Source organism: Ruditapes philippinarum, unplaced genomic scaffold (genome assembly GCF_026571515.1).
Source record: "Ruditapes philippinarum isolate M1 unplaced genomic scaffold, ASM2657151v2 ctg2532_1_1_1_1, whole genome shotgun sequence".
NCBI classification, from domain to species: domain Eukaryota; kingdom Metazoa; phylum Mollusca; class Bivalvia; order Venerida; family Veneridae; genus Ruditapes; species Ruditapes philippinarum.
In genome coordinates this window covers 11,928-28,796 of record NW_026863644.1, presented here as the reverse complement: position 1 = coordinate 28,796, position 16,869 = coordinate 11,928, and the positions used below count along the sequence as shown (strand labels likewise).

The 16,869-nt window shown below is 34.3% G+C and overlaps 1 protein-coding gene across 1 annotated transcript; it reads left to right on the top strand.

Moving 5' to 3' along the window:
- Positions 1-2,832: 2,832 nt before the first annotated feature.
- On the top strand, positions 2,833-16,495 carry LOC132722782 (b(0,+)-type amino acid transporter 1-like). The gene is made up of 11 exons (XM_060707345.1): positions 2,833-3,102; positions 7,998-8,150; positions 8,862-8,963; positions 9,286-9,525; positions 11,221-11,346; positions 13,615-13,714; positions 14,096-14,140; positions 14,694-14,817; positions 15,090-15,193; positions 15,802-15,898; positions 16,337-16,495. The coding sequence occupies exons 1-11, from the start codon at positions 3,090-3,092 to the stop codon at positions 16,493-16,495; spliced, it is 1,263 nt and encodes a 420-aa protein (XP_060563328.1). The 5' UTR covers positions 2,833-3,089.
- Positions 16,496-16,869: the final 374 nt, after the last annotated feature.

The following is a 16,869-nucleotide window of genomic DNA, read 5'->3' as shown; positions in this document are numbered from 1 at the left end:
TTTACATGGATGATCAAATAACTTGTCTCTAAATTCTGTTTCCTTTTATTTTCAAAGATCTTATTCCAAATTAACGAATACATTGTTGTTAAAACATACTCCTATAGACTTATACTGAAAACGGCTTAAAACGTTTGTTCGCGTGTTTACATTAGGACATTGAAATTCTACTCAATTACACAAAAGATCTTAACACACACCTGTTATCCGAGTTTGAATGAACGGAACGAATTCATATGCAATTTCAGACATGTCAAATACGAGGGACGGTCAGAAGATATCCGGACTTTTCATGTTTCTCTCTGTCCACGTGCAGCTATATACACACATTATATATTGGTGAAAACTACATTCATTTGCCAATAACGTGGTCAGTTTATTTTCAATGATAGTTGTGTATACACAGTATTTTGCCCTGTAATATATGATAGGTGTTTCATCTATCATGGACTCTTTGTTAGAGGAACAACGCACTGTAATAAAGTTTCTGGTTGCAGAAGGTGAAAAGCCATGCCACATTTTTCAGAGGCTTAAAAAAGATTCTGATAAATGTGTATCACGTTCACCTTCTACAACTGGGCTTCTCAGTTTCGTGAAGGCAGAACAAGTGTTTGTGACAGGCCTAGGACTGGGCGGCCAGCTGAGGCGGTGACCCCAACAATGGTAGCAAATGTTAAAGCTTTTGTCAACAAAAATCGTCGAGTAACTTTGGAGGTGGTAGCCAGCATCGGTAAGGCATCGGCACACAAGATTTTACACGAACACCTAGGCATGAGCAAGGTAAGTGCCAGGTGGGTGCCTAGACAGCTGTCCGCAGATCAAAAGGCAACCAGAGTAACCAATGCAAAAGAACATTTAAGTCGTTTTAATCGTGAAAGAGATAAGTTTTTGAACCGCATTATCACTGGAGATGAGATGTGGGTTCATTATTCCCAACCTGAGACATCAGTCAAAGCAGTGGAAACGAGCTGGTTCCCCACCTCCTAAAAAGTTTAAGCTGTCTCCTTCGGCTGGCAAAGTCATGCTTGTTGCCTTTTGAGATTCACGAGGAATGATACTTACTCATTCCATGCCAAAAGGTCAAACTGTCACCGCCAAGTACTATTCTGAAGTAATTCTAAAAAATCTCAGAGAAAAGCTGAAGCAAATTCGTTCCAGTTTAGCACAGAAAAATGTCATCCTTCTTCACGATAACGCCCCCTCCCATACCGCCGCAGCTACAGTGGAGGTTATCAACTCTTACAAATTGCAATTGTTGTCTCACCCTCCTTATAGCCCAGACCTCGCCCCCTGTGACTTTTATTTGTTTCCAGAACTGAAAAAAATGCTTGCTGTAAAGAAATATAAGACCAGGGCGGCTTTGATATCTGCTGTTACACAGTACTTAAAACATAGGTCTACGTCATGGTTCACAGCAGGAATACAAAAGCTCCCACGAAGATGGCAAAAGTGCGTAGACGTAGGTGGAGAATATTTTGAAAAAGAGTAGAAAGATTTTTTTTAAAATGTTGAATGGTTTTCGAGAACAAGTCAAAAGTCCGTATATTTTCTGACTTCCCCTCGTATATCTTGTAAACAGTTTTTTATGACCAAAACAATCAGTGTAAAAAAACTTTCGAAGTTGAAGGGTTTTTATGGCGCTTCTAAATAAATTTGAATTTGGTGCCACGGGAAGTAACTTTCGTAGACATGAACGACAACTATTTACAACAGCGAATTGGGCTATAGCATTGAACCGAATATTATAAAAAATAAAATTAACAGTTATTGGAATAAAATCTAAAAACTTAAAATCGTTACAATTCATCTAGTAAATCAAACAAAGAGAAGCAAAAATTTAAATGATATTGTATTTAATTTGTATAAGACGGTATAAAATTTGATGCTATTATAGAATTTCTTTGCAATGGATTGTTTACCATCTTTTCTAGATGTTTTGCCAATATTTCATCTGTTCTCATTGAATAGCAATGTCTGAAACATTTGCCACGTTTTGTTTCCCAGACCTTTATTGAAAGAATGTCTGAACCAGGATTGGATTCACATGCCGTGTGCTTTTGCCATGTTTTCTTTGTTTAATATTTTCCATCTTGTTTATTTTGTGTGTAAAATTTGCGTACGATATGTACAGCCGTGATTTTATGTCCAGAATTTTTTGTCATATCTGTACCAGAATTTCTTTGCAGTGGTTTCTGCAGTGTTATCTCTTTCATGTCTTTGCAAGAATGTCCTTACAAGAATTTATTTGCTGGGGTTTCTGCAATATTATCTCTTAACAAGAATATCTGTACATGAATGTCTTTGCCATGTTTTCAACGGCATTATGCTTTTACAAAACTGTCCTTACAATTTTTTCTTTGCCATGATTTCTATTTCTCTTTCTCTTTCGAAGAATATCTTTACCAGAATTTTGTCCATGATTTGATAGATGACTTTCTGTTTGTATCCGGTTTTATTTTCAAGTACTTTTTTTGCAAAAGTTGTTACTGAAATAAAGGTGTTTGAAAGGCATTTATGCAAGGATTTTTAAACGCCGCGTCATTTCCTTGCAGAAAGGGTTTGCAAGATTTCTTGGCAAAGACTGTTTTGCTCCAAACAGATCCTTGCAAATAATCTCAGTAAACACAATTTACGACACTTAAATCATTTACAGATTATCACATAATTAGGTCACAGTATCTGATTAACACTTGCCTTTATCAGATAAAGATTAAGAGTAAATATATTCATTTACGGTACATAAGTCCGATGTACCCTTGTGTCGTCTGCTGGAAACGCAGGCGGACTTACTTCTTCCATTTCTTGAATCGGATTATTTCGGTTTTTTTTGTTGTGTTTAATCAACGCGATGCGTTTTATCTATTTAAACAACGCCATCTACATAAAGACTCGATGAAGATGTCCTAGACTATAGAGCGGTCAGAGGCCGGTTTTATCAACAGTGTATTTTGTTTATATTTACATTTTGAATAAATGAGAGACCTTCATATTATCTTCACACTTCCGGTTTATAGACAGATATAATACCGTGAAAAAGGATTTAATTAAACCATCGACACATAATTTTGTTGTCTAAAAGTGGATAAAAGATGGATCAAAACGGTGAAGTATTTTTTAATTACATTTTATTTTTCTCCTCATTTTTTTAGGTCATTAAAAAATTCTGTCGCACCTAAGATCCTATAGAATGTAAAGTGCTTTGTTGAAACATTTTTACGGATGCAAAATTGAGTTGAAACTTCAAATAATAAATAAGAGTTCATTTGAAAGATGGACAAGTTAATTAGATAATATATTTATCTAAAGTTTATTTCATTTAGTAACTACTGATATGAAATATCGTTTATTTGAAATCTCAATGAAAACAGAATGAATTTATGCAGGTTGTTTGCATATTTGAAAATGTTCGTCTGCACGTTAAAGCATATTAATCACAAACATATTGAGGTATACTGTCCTCTCTTTTAAATATCAACTCTATCAATGTCAAATGAGGCCTGAAATTCATCTTGTGCGCAAGTTTATAAAGTTCTGTATGTCGGCGAGGAGAACAGTCTTCCATCCAGAAATGAAGTCCTGAAGAATACACATATTGATGTTTTTATAGAAACGGACAAAAACTTCACAGATGCATAAATCCAGTTTAAGTAATAGAAAGAGCATCGAAACACGAGGTTATCTGATTTGTACGAGGGGGCGTAGCCCCCGGGAATTAATCAGATTGCCGAGTGTTTTGATGTTCTTTCTCTTTTGTATCATAGTTTGGGGACATTTCTGTTGAAAACGTGTCAGGGTTAAATCGTATACATATACATGCAGAGTGCGTTAATTGGAGTGCAGGTATAAGTTACCCGCACTCCAGAATATGCCCATAGATTGGCTCATTTTTGCTGGGGTTTAGTTACTGTGACTGCAGAGAAAGGGAAAGAGACAGCAATTTCATATTCAGATGCTCGTTCATTGGTTACTTTTTTCTGGGGTTTCATATTGAGACAACAGGGAACGTGTTTTTATGATCAAAACACTCGGCAATCTGATTGATACTCGGGGACGCCTCCTCGTACAAATCAGATAACCTTGTGTTTCGATGCTCTTTTTATTACTTGTAGTGCAGTTGAATGCTATGTTTTTGCCTACTCTCTTACACACGTCACTATGATGAAATATTAACTTGACTATTTTTTTTTTAAACTTTAGTTTTTTTACAACTTTACTTTATTTTACTTTTTGTTTTACTTTACTTTATATTACTTTTTTTTTACTTTATTTTATTCTACTTTTTTAACTATTACTTTATAAACGAAAAAAGCAAAACAATAAAATCCTATCATCATCACCATCATCATCATCATCATATTGTTACTTCTATAGCATTACAATGCATTACCAATAAAATATGCAAATCAAAACGAGAGGACCAGTGCTCTAACAAAATAGTACACTATCAAATCGGTGACATACATGTACTGTAATATCTCTGACTGTTATATAAACTTCAGTGACAATTGTAACAGATATTTTTGATCGTACCTGACTAATGCACTGGCTTCAATTTTTTACTAAATTGATATGAATAATGTACGTTTTGAACCGTCACACGGAATAGAAATAAACATATATTGTATCATAGTTTTGGGACATTTCTGTTGAAAATGTGTCAGAGTTAAATCGTATACATATACTTGCACCGTGCATTTTATGGTTTGCATGCATTAGTTCCCCGCACTCCAGAGCATGCCTATTGATTGGCTCATTTGTGCTGGGGTTTATTTACTGTACCGACAGAGAAAGGGATAGCGACAGAAATATCATATTTAGATGCTCGTCCATTGGTTACTCTGGAGTTTCATATTGTGATAACAGGGAACGTGTTTTATTTTTTTTATTGCCTATGATACAAAAGAGAAAGAACATCAAAACACTCGGCAATCTGATTCATATTCGGGCACTACGCCTCTTGTTTCGATGCTCTTTCTATAACATGTACATTGTCAGCATATATACCAGGTTTAGCTATATCATATACCATCAACATTTTCTACAAATTGCATATTGCATATTACAAACACACGGATACATACATTCAAATGTATAGTTAAAGTGTGTTACTTAAAATACATTTGCCTAAGTTAAATATATAATTAGTTTTCAAGATCATCCTCCTTAATTATGCATGGTCACACTTTGTCCTACATAAACGTACCCAGCGGAACCCGTTGATGAAATAAGGCAATATGTTCGGTTGAAAAATTCCACTTGAGGTTTTGATTAAAATTATATCATGCTATAACGCTATAGGTTTATGCAATAGAGCAAAAAGTCCACAAAAAAACCCTCCATGAAATGTATCAAGTCCCATTGAAAACTGTGGAAACACAATCCCCTTTTAAGGTATACATCTTTTCGCCCCGTTCCGCCAATCTTCGGATAAGATAAACTTTCGTCGAAGCGTTCCGATCGATCTATTCGAAGATTGACGTAAAGGGCCAAAGAGTTAGGATTTTCAAAAAGGCACTTCTCGTATGCACTTCTCTTATGACGTGAACCATTATTTAAAACATATTTTTATTGTTTTTAAATGAAAGTGGACGCAAAAGAATAGTTTTCTGCATCTTTTTTCTTCAGAAATTTACTGATGAACTTATTTCGTCCCAGATTTGCAATAAAACATAATCGAATGTTATATTTATTTATGAACATGAAGTATATGATTCACGTGGCTTGAAGTATGATAGATATAAGTTAAATATCGGTAATAAAACTGACAAAAATGCCATTAAACCTTTGAATTATAAATCCTTTAAAGGTACTTGCTCACAGTGCTAGTTCAGTTTATGGTTTCTTATGTAGGAGAAATAGTACTGAAAAAGTTTTGGCAATGAAAAATGTGTATGTTATTTCCTAGAAATGATAGAATTAATATGAAATGAAACGCGTCATCTTTTGCAGAAAGTAGCTGGCTATGGTAAAGTTACTTCCCTTGCGATGATTCAATTCCAGTTAAAATATCAAAATAGAATTATGAAATCGTTTGCTGTAAGTGTAAAAGCTGCAAGCCTCCAAATAAGCCAAATAGTTCAAGAAAATCAATATTGAGAAAGATGTACCAACATTTTAAGTAAGGTAAAAACATTCAAGATCCAATTAAGTTACACTTTACATGTTATGTGCGGTTTAAGACTGATTTCCATATTTCTACTGCGTTTCTAACGCAGTGATGTCTGTTTTTGCATATGTTGACCACTTTTTGGTAATTTTCGTGGATTGTAAGCGCCGATTGCAATATATAAACTACTTTTTTTGTTCACCTCACAATATTTTACTTTTTAATAATAGTTCCAAAATTTTCTTGAAAATTAACATGAATTTGCTGCTTTAAAGAAATATTGTATGCCCGAAACGACACATGAAATATAAAAGCAGGTCCCGATTGGGATAAATGTACACAGTAATCGTCAACAACGGATAAAACGCAGGCACAATCGGATGCATATAATCTAGCTTAAAACGTGAACAAATGTACTAATAAATTGCAGTCAAAATCTCCAACAAAACAACACGTTTAAGAAGTGGGAGTATGTTCCTTTAAGTCATTTAAAACGAATTGTAAATCTATTATAGGTCGTAAAACTGATATAGATTTATTTACACCCTAATATAATATAACTTATCACTTCAAAAAAATCATTGTTTTAAGTGATTTACGGTGAATTGTAAACATGTGCTCTCAGATTGCATTGATTTTGCATAAATCAACGATTTTTAACAGTCCTTGAGCCAAGGACAATCGTAAAAATAGGTAATTTTAACGGTACGAATTTGAGACGGTTACAGACGAGATTTAAATGTATTGCTTACATCAAATGTATAAATGCCAATAAAGGCAAAGGTATTTTTTCGCTGATGAGCTCCTATGATTATCTCTTAGTTAAAAATTATTCTAGATGACTTGAAGATTGTTCAGGTCATATAGGGGTTTTCAAACTTAATTGCAAGAAAAAGTGCCTGAGGTGCCCTTCTGTTTATGATTTTATACATGAGCAGACGGGTGGGCGGCCGGGTTCCCGCTAATGAAACCAGGAATCTAAAATTAATGCGGGTTTTTATGAATTAATAAACTCATATATCTGAGAAGAAATTCACAAGTTATGGGTACTTTTTTTCATTTAGCTATGCTTATCAAATGTTACAACTCAAAACAGAAAACGAGAAGAAAGAAAACATTTCAAATCCGGGGCAAGTAAACGGCTCTTATCTTAATGGTTGACATATTTAAATTGAACATGATGTAGCTTTTAGTCAATGCGGACACATTTATTTATAACATTCTTAAAGCAGTTGTTAGCATAAAGTAAGCATACAACGCAAATATTTTACGTTCAAACAGTCCTTTAAATTATCCAACTAACCTTACGCTATGTAGGTCAAAATAGATTAATTACATTGAATCACCAACTTTCAATGAATTTCATATCTTCCGTAAGCTGGCTGAAAAGCTTTCCCATATTAAATTCTAACATTTTATTTATTCGTTATTGATATATAAAATGTAGGCAGTGTTTTTTGGTCTCTGCCTCTTATACAATAATGGATCTTTTGTTTGAAGCCGACTCGGGTAACGTCCATGTTTCCTCATATGACTAAAGCTTTGGTAAGTTACAAGACATTTGAACCGAAACTCATATGATAACACTTATCTTACATCTCAGACCTCTTTTTTATTAACTATTTAGGTCGTTTTTATAGTAATGCTCAAACCCATGGTCCTCCGTCATATTGACCAACTTTTCCAAATAAGCCAAACTTTCAGAATGATATCACACTCACAGACGATTGGGATCAGATCCTTTCCCTAACGTAGTACGCCCTGTAAACACACTATAAAATATATTCTAATATTTAAAAACGTAGGGGCATCTGAACCCAAGCGTCTGTGGTCACACTCAAATCCCTATACCGACCCAAATCGTTAAATAGGGATTATTTTCTTATTTCAGAAGAGAAGCCATACGAGGCGTTACAAAATGGCGCACGTCAGCGGAAGACGGACACAGGCTCCGAATACGGATCGGTTGTCATCGAGGAAGTCAAGTTGAAGAAGGAGGTCGGATTGATTGGCGGGATTTCTTTAATAGTTGGAACTATTATAGGTAAAGCACTATCTATAAAACAATACAAATACTACAGGGATATAGACAGAACTTGTCCCAAATTATTATTAGCTAAACCTATCATGTTTCTAGGCAGCCTTGGTAGCTTAGGTGTACTCGTTACGCGTTCACATGTAGCACGGATTTATATTACAATATAAATCCGTGCATGTAGTGAGCGGAATAGGTATCCATGGATTCTGGCGATATTTTCTATGGTCGGCTAGTTAAAAATCATTTTTTACCACGGCAGGTTCATTAGTATATTAGTCAGCTAGAAATTGATTATGTTTAGTCAGCTAAAACCATCTTATCATGTTTTGTAGTTTAGTTAGTAATACTATCAAGTGTTTAAAGTTAACTTCTGTAATATTATATCATGTTTTCAGGTTACTGCTGATAGAAATATTATGTTTTGGGTACAAGCCAAAAATATCCGGTTTACTGATTAACGTTGCCAGAATTTTCATGTTTAAGGGTACAAACAGCCGACCAAAACTATCTTGCTTTCAGGTTTTAGCTGCTAGAATCATTAGCTTTTCTGGTACAACCAGCCAAAATCTAGTCTGGTTCCCTGTTGACGTTGCTGTTATCACCATGTACAACCAGCCACAGTTGTACAACCTGTCAAATCTATTATTTTTAAAGGCAGCCAGAACTATCCTGTTTTTGAATTCATTAAGCTTATTTTACCTGTTGTTATTTTTTAAGGCTCCGGTATTTTCATATCACCAAAAGGTGTTCTCGACATGACCGGGTCTGTTGGCCTATCATTGGTCGTTTGGGCCGGAAGTGGCGTTTTGGCATTATTAGGTAAGGTTTTAAAGCATAAACAACAAAAATATTAATGATTTTCACAATGTTTATCTGTGCATGAACATGTTAGAGAAAAAGCAAACAAGTCATTCAAGTCTTATCTTAATGTATAGCTGATTTATGGTTTTATGAGGGCAAATGTTTTGAATAAATTGTGGCGTTCAACAAAACAACAACACCAACAAGATATAAAAGAGGTGTTGAACGATTGAAATATTTTCAGTCAATATTTAAAATAAAAACACGACAAACATTATTGAATTCTATATGTGGAACAGCTGTACTTCTTACTTGAAATGAGAACCTTTTTTTCAAACAGGGTCCCTTTGTTATTCTGAACTTGGCACGCTTATAAGAAAATCAGGCGGGGAGTATGCCTACCTGATGGAAGCATTTGGGCCAATACCGGCGTTCCTGTACGCCTGGAACTCTGTCATTGTAATTCGACCTTCATCAATAGCCATCATTTGTCTGACTTTTGCTGAATACGTGACGACTTTCTTTCCAAATTGTGGCACACCTCCAATCCCGATGAAAATTGTAGCAGCTGCCGCAATAGGTAGGTTCTTTTGCACATAGCTCGCTCGAAAATTCAGTGCTGACGTCATTCTTACGCTACTTTCGAAAAAAAAGTTAGATACTGTATTTATTTCATGCTTTTGTGCGGATTACTAATTTATCCGTAAAATTTATATTTGATAATTTCACAGAGAAAATTATCAAAATATAATTTCATAAATTTCAAAGACAAGACTCATTTTTTAAAGATTTTCCCCATGTGGTACCTTTATGTTATTTTTGCTTACAATTCTGACATTGTCAGGGCTGTTTAGAGAAAAGCAAAGATGAAATTGATAAATAACTTAAATTTCAAAAGTAATGAAAAGAAATAACCTTACTTCAATTTATTCAAATAACCACTAATATCGTCTCACCTTTTTGTTGTTAAATTTTTACAGTCTGAAAAATAACTTCCTTCCTCATGAAAACTGCTCTTGATTACTTATGGGCCTATTAAAGTATCATATGAGGAATTATTGCCTAATGTAATATGAAAAGCAATGCCAGTCACCAGACCGAAGAATTAGTAAATAACCAAGCGTTCGTAAGACAGCCTTTCAAAAATGCCATGTTCTTCAAGTTCCTAGCCGCTTTTTGAATGTTTACACATCTGTCAACAATTATTTATTGTCAGTAACAATCCTCAAATAAGTTTTCATTTTTATAAAAAGATGTATGACTAACAAAACCAAATGATATTCCTCTGAATTAAACACAATTATCCACCCCCACCCGCCTTGAAATACACAACTTTTAAAATGGCGACCGCTTAAATTACACTAGCCTGGTCTAATATAAATCCGCCTTAAATATCGGAAAAGAAGGTTAGATGGTGGGACTTTTCCTTCTGTTTTTGTTATTGAAACTAGCGATCATTCATATGTTTTTTAATATAATAAATAATATCATCACCATTTAACGTTGATTGTTATTTTTCAACTCAAGACATCTTGTTTTTATGATAAATTCGACTTAAATTGAGGCTACCAGTGGGGAAAACAGACTTTTATATTAATATAGGAAATTTCATTTAAACTTGTTTTTATGCATAAAGTAAAAAAAGAAAATGTGTTTGTTTGTTGTGTAAGATGCTATTTTATTTCATCTCGTGAACTGAAAAAAAATTGTATTCTCTCTCGTGGGAACGCGACTTGTGAGAATAGTGTTTTTAAAGCTCACTCGATGAAATACAATTTCATCTAACACACAAACAAATAAATATACTCTACATCATCACCGGTTGTTGTCTCGAAAAGATGTGATTGTCATCATAAAAGCCACATTCGTATAGCTACGATTAATGACATTTATATTCACGTATTATCATTTTCTGAAATATGCATTGTATTTGTACTCTTAACCCATATATCGTGGTTTCTGATTTCGAAATTAGTAATTTTCACCACTATTTTACAAAATATTAACATCTACTCACATAATCAATAATATATTAAAATGTTGAAATTTACTAGAAAATGTTGTTTTCTTATAACAAGCACATATATCGTTCCTGAAAAAGAAATCCCAGTTAAAAAAACAAAACAACAACAACAACAACAAAAAAACACACACACACAAACATAATCGAATCTTTAAACATATTTGATTGGTGACTATATTTATTTAAAAAAACAATGATTCATATAATTAGAAACGTTTGATTGGTCGGATTATTTCTATTTATATATCACAGTGACGTTGATGATAGTCAATAGTTTGAGCGTGAAGGTGGCGGCCAAAGTTCAAATCGTGTTCACGGCGGCAAAACTTATCGCCCTCGGAATCATCATGGTCGGAGGCATTGTCAGACTTGCTCAAGGTGAAATTATTTGATGTCTTTAGCAATCAATCAAAGATAAAACCATATCTTAACTGGTCTCAGATGAAATAGTATGTTTTGTTTGTTGCAATCATGCCTTAGAAATTAAATTATTTGATTTATCATAGACTTGCATACTATATACTAGGCTTATTCGTACTTGTAGTCTTTTTGTAAATAGAATAAAATTTATATTGCTTATTTATGATTTATATAACGCACAATGATATCAACACAATAAAGATCTAAACACTAATAAACTATATTTAAAACACCAAGATGAAGTGTTGTTATATCGATGTTCAAATAGAAAAAAACAACAATTAACCGATACAAAACTGTAAGTATTTAACACTTGATAAGCTTTTGATGACGTTACAAAGAACATTAAGAAGTCATATACTACATAGTGTTGCTACATGTAACTAGAGTTAATAAATTGTTTTTCTGTTTTGTTCTGTTCAACGTGAAAAATCACAAAAAGTGTATAGAACTATTTTACATCGAGTTGCTGCCGGAAGTTAACATTATCAGTTCGTTCTCAGCCGTAAATGTCGTAACATTGTAGTCATTGTTTTTTAATATTTTTTATGCAACTACAGACGTGTAACACCCCGCCCAATTCCAAACCTTTGTACAAACTTCACTGATATAAAACAGGTGCATTTTTACCAGGTTTTCAACGAAAACTGGATATTGTAACGCCGAAGTTGGGATTTGGATTGCTACCCAGGTGTCTGTAATAAAGGTCAAGGTCACTGTTACTAAAAATAGAAATATAGTTCCCGCTCAATAACTTGAGTTGGCTTTGGCCTATCGACACCGACTTGTTGTATGGGTAGCTTATATCAAGAGGCAGCTTTGGATTGCTACCAAGGCGTCTGTGATCTAGGTCAAGTTGACTGTAACCAAAAATAGAAATTCAGTTTCCCCTCAATAACTTGAGTTTGCTTTGGCCTATTGACAACAAACTTGGTGAATGGATAGTTTAAATGAAGAGGCAGCTTGGGATTGCTACCCAGGTGTCTGTGATAAAGGTCAATGTCACTGTTACTAAAAATAGAAATTCAGTTTCAGCTCAATAACTTTAGTTTGCTTTGGCCTATTGACAAAAAACTTGGTGTAGGGATAGTTTATATCAAGAGGCAGATTAAGACTGCTACCCAGGTATTTGTGATCAAGGTCAAGGTCACTGTTACAAAATATAGAAATTCAGTTTCCGCTCAATAAGTTGAGTTTACTTTGGCTTACTGACACCAAACTTGGTATGTAAGTAGCTTATTTCACGTGGCAGCTTGGGATTGCTACCCAAGTGTATGTGATCAAGGTCAAGGTCACTGTTACTAAAATAGATATTCAGTTTCTGCACGATAACTTGAGTTTGCTTTGGCCCATTGACACCAAACTTGGTGTCAATGGGCAGCTCATATTAAGAAACAGCTTTGGATCGCTACACAGGTGTTTGTGATCAAGGTCAAGTCACTGTGACTAAAAATAAATATTCAGTTTCAGCTCAATAACTTGAGTTTACTTCGGCCTATTGACACCAAACTTGGTGTATGGATAGCTTATATCAAGGGGCTTCTGGGGATAACTAGCCAGGTGACTATGATTAAGGTCAATGCCACTTAATTGCTAAAAATCGAAATTCAGTTTTTGCTCAATAACTTAAATTAGTTGTGACCTATTGACAGCAAGTTTGGTTTGCGGGTAGCTTATATCAGGACGCAACTTCGGATTGCTACCCAGATGTCTGTGATCAAGGTCAATGTTGCTAAAAATAGAAATGAGTCCCCGCATAATAACTTGAGTTTGTTTAGACCTATTGACACCTAATTTAGTAATTTGGTAGCTTATATCAAGAGGCAATTTGGGATTGCTAACAAGGTGTCTGTGAGCAAGGTCACTGCTGCTTAAACAAGAAATTCAGTTTTCACGTTATAACTTGAGTTTGCTTCACCAAACTTGCTGTGTGGCAGCTTTTGATTGCAACTTAGATATTTGGGAGCAAGGTCAATGTCATTTGCTTTCAATAGAATTTTCATCTTCTACTCAATAACTTCAGTTCACTTTGACCTATTGATTGCTGTCACATCAAAACTTAGTCGTTGAAAACCTGCTTTCATCGCATTGCGGCGCTTCTTGTTTCTTATATGAATCAATGAATAAACTGCACTGTTTATAAATCAAAGTGTACTGAATATATAATGGGTTAGTAAGAACAAAGATAAAATTCTAAATCATGCGATAACTCTTATAATTTAACAGGTCACACAACCCAGTTTGATGACAGCTTTACAGGCACTACAAAGTCGCCTTCTATCATTGCTCTAGCATTTTACCAGGCACTTTGGGCATATGACGGCTGGTAAGTTCAATAACATTCCTTAGCAATAAAATTTTCCGGTTCGATATAATTAATTTGTTAAGTCCTGGTTGAGAAGATCAGACCTAGAATCGGGAAATACAATTGCTTTGTTTCATAATCATGGAGAGATCACTTAACGATCTCTATCATTTGAATAAATTACGTAATTTGTGGGAGTACAATTTCTACAATTCGGAGATAACGATGACATTTTATCAAAAGGTGTTTTGTTATAACGATGTTTCAACAGGAGCCCAGTCAACTAAGGATTTTAACAAGGAATGAACATTAAGCTCAATTATGTTTATACTAATTGTGAATAAGCACAATTAAGGGATGTTGATTTTATTCTTTAACGTGTAGTAATGTTTATTTTTGCAGGAATAACCTTAACTACGTTACAGAAGAAATCGAAAAACCAGAAATGTAAGTCGATACATAGACTAAAACCTTTAATTTTATTTACTTAAAATATTTTATTTTATTTACTTTGCCAATGAAATATTCAGATTTTGTTTTGCATTGATGCTCCCCAAAAAAATCATCTTTTAATTTCATTGTTATATTAAAGTAAGTAATTTGATATTTAATTTAGAGCAAGCCGACCGTCTGATCCCTTTAAGGAATCTTTAAAGCTCGTGTGCTGACCGCCGTGACCGGAAGTCATTCAACTCCTAGTCTGCTGACGGCTACAACAACAACATAATCTACATCTTATGCTGACCAAGACCCATGGTCTGCATTGTATGCTATTTATTCAGTATGTATTCTGAAGAAAGTTTCCTTAGTGATGAATGGCCTTGTACAGACTGAAAGATGGATAAGTCTATTTAAGACATTTAGCAACTTGTACAAAAGTTGACAGGCAATTGAACCGCCTCCATTGATATATGTACAATAATATAACAGTTAACCACTTAACAAAAGAGCTAAAAAATGTTGTCTTATTTACTGTATTCTTTCATTTTTTTGTGTATAGAAATCTCCCTCGAGCAAACATTTTAGGCGTTGCCTTGGTAACAGTGGTTTACATCTTCACCAACATCTCCTATTTGACAGCAATGTCGGCTGCTGAACTATTGGACTCTAGTGCCGTTGCCGTGGTAACTATCGTCTGATGAATACTTTACTGACCTTGACCTTATTATTTTTTCTGCAAAAACTTTCCTACCATTTTTTTTTCTTTCAAAATGGTGAAATTAAACAATTACACGAGTATACTCAAAATTTCATGCTTATCAGGCAATCATTGAACTGAAATGAAGGTATTTCTAAACACTTAATTAGAGACATGGAGGAAATCAATCGTTGCGTTGTATGTTAAGAATGATATTTCAATTAGTGAATTGTATATATGAAACTGTATTTATTTCAGACATGGGGTGATAGAGTTCTGCAAAGTGCATCTGTTATATTGCCGATTGCCGTTTTATTTTCTACATACGGGTCTGCCAATGGAACAGTCTTTAGCGGAGGAAGGTATTTTGATTTTTCGGAAATACATAACGCGTTAATAAGCTATTTTGTTTACAATCATAAAGCTGAACTTGGAAAATAATTTTGTGCTCGTATTGATTTATTCATGATAAAGTCACAGCTTGAATGTTAACCAAGTTTCATGTTTATTTTTAAAAATCAGCATACGCAATTGCCTTCGGTCGTTTACTAAATATTTACCAAATATTAAATGTACTGTATTTCTTGATGTAAAAGTAACACAAGTCATAGATTTCGGGTATAAGTGGATATTGTCATACTGGAAATTGGTATATTACCACATGGCCCAGCCTGTTCAGGGCGTTGAAATATCCACTATCACCTGGACACGCATGCGTTATTTTACAATTCATGTATTATACCGGATCATGGTGGTATTTGGTCAGAACACAATGGCGAAAGATCTTTTTGGAGGTTTCCATTAAATTATATATAAAAGTATGATAAAACAGATTATATCATTTACACTCAAACCATGTAAGTAATTGAGTAAAGCAGACAAAAATGCTCACAGCCCGGTTTACCTATTACACGCATGCGCGAAAACAACAAAATGCCGATGTTATCTCAAATATGATTGGCTGTTTCAGAGTTGTTTACGTTGCTGGAAGAGAGGGGCATCTGCCAGAATTATTGTCATATGTTCATGTTAAATATTTGACACCGATGCCATCTGTTATATTTACGGTGAGCAATAATTGCTTTGTTATAATCTAAGTATGCATTGGTCCAAAGTCGAACTACTACTCCCTCGATTACATGTCCAAAAACTTGTACTTTCTTCATATTGTCATCCTAACTTTATGTACCAATTTTTACAACGAATAGATAACATATCCCTACGCCCTTTATTCATAGGTACATAGAAGCTCCTGTTAGCTTTTTGAGTAAGAGGTGGTAAAATACTGCTGCCCAGAATTGTAGCCGTTTGTTGTGTATCCAAATATCATCTCTTTCTACAACAACATAACGGAAAATCTTTGTTTTAAATCATTGTAAGCAAATAATTCAACATTCAGGAAACCTGACCTAGAGTTGCCTAAATATGTACATACATATATGTAAATTTAGCATGAGGCTTTACAAATACAGAACTTTATTATGATAATCCTACATTATTTTCAGTGTTGTATTGCGTTAGTCATGATTGGTATTAGTAATATTGGAACGCTTGTGGATTTCTTCAGTTTTACGGCGTGGTTATTTTACGGCCTCACCGTGGCAGCACTTCTGGTGATGAGGTACACCAAACGACACGAAAAACGTGTAATCAGAGTAAGATAGATAATGCTAAATATTGCATCTGTATTTTTTCTGTTCTATGCGATCCAAAATTAAACAATTATTGCTTAATTTATATACATACTCGTATATAAAAAGAACGTCACAAGGTTCGTTTTTGAATATCCACCTTGTCAAGGAGTTTACTGAAAATGCTTTGATCTAGTATGACATGTATATCTAGTAAGTGTTTATTAGGCAAAATTTTAACAATTAAGAACTAAAAACGGAAGTTGATTAATTATAATTATGAAGTTCTAAACGTTGACAAAATTCCCGCTTAAAATTTCATCAATGTCACGTCATCCTGATAAGGCGCGGGGGGGGGGGGAGGGGGGGCTACATGCGCTCTTCGCTCCAAACTCTTAATTATTACG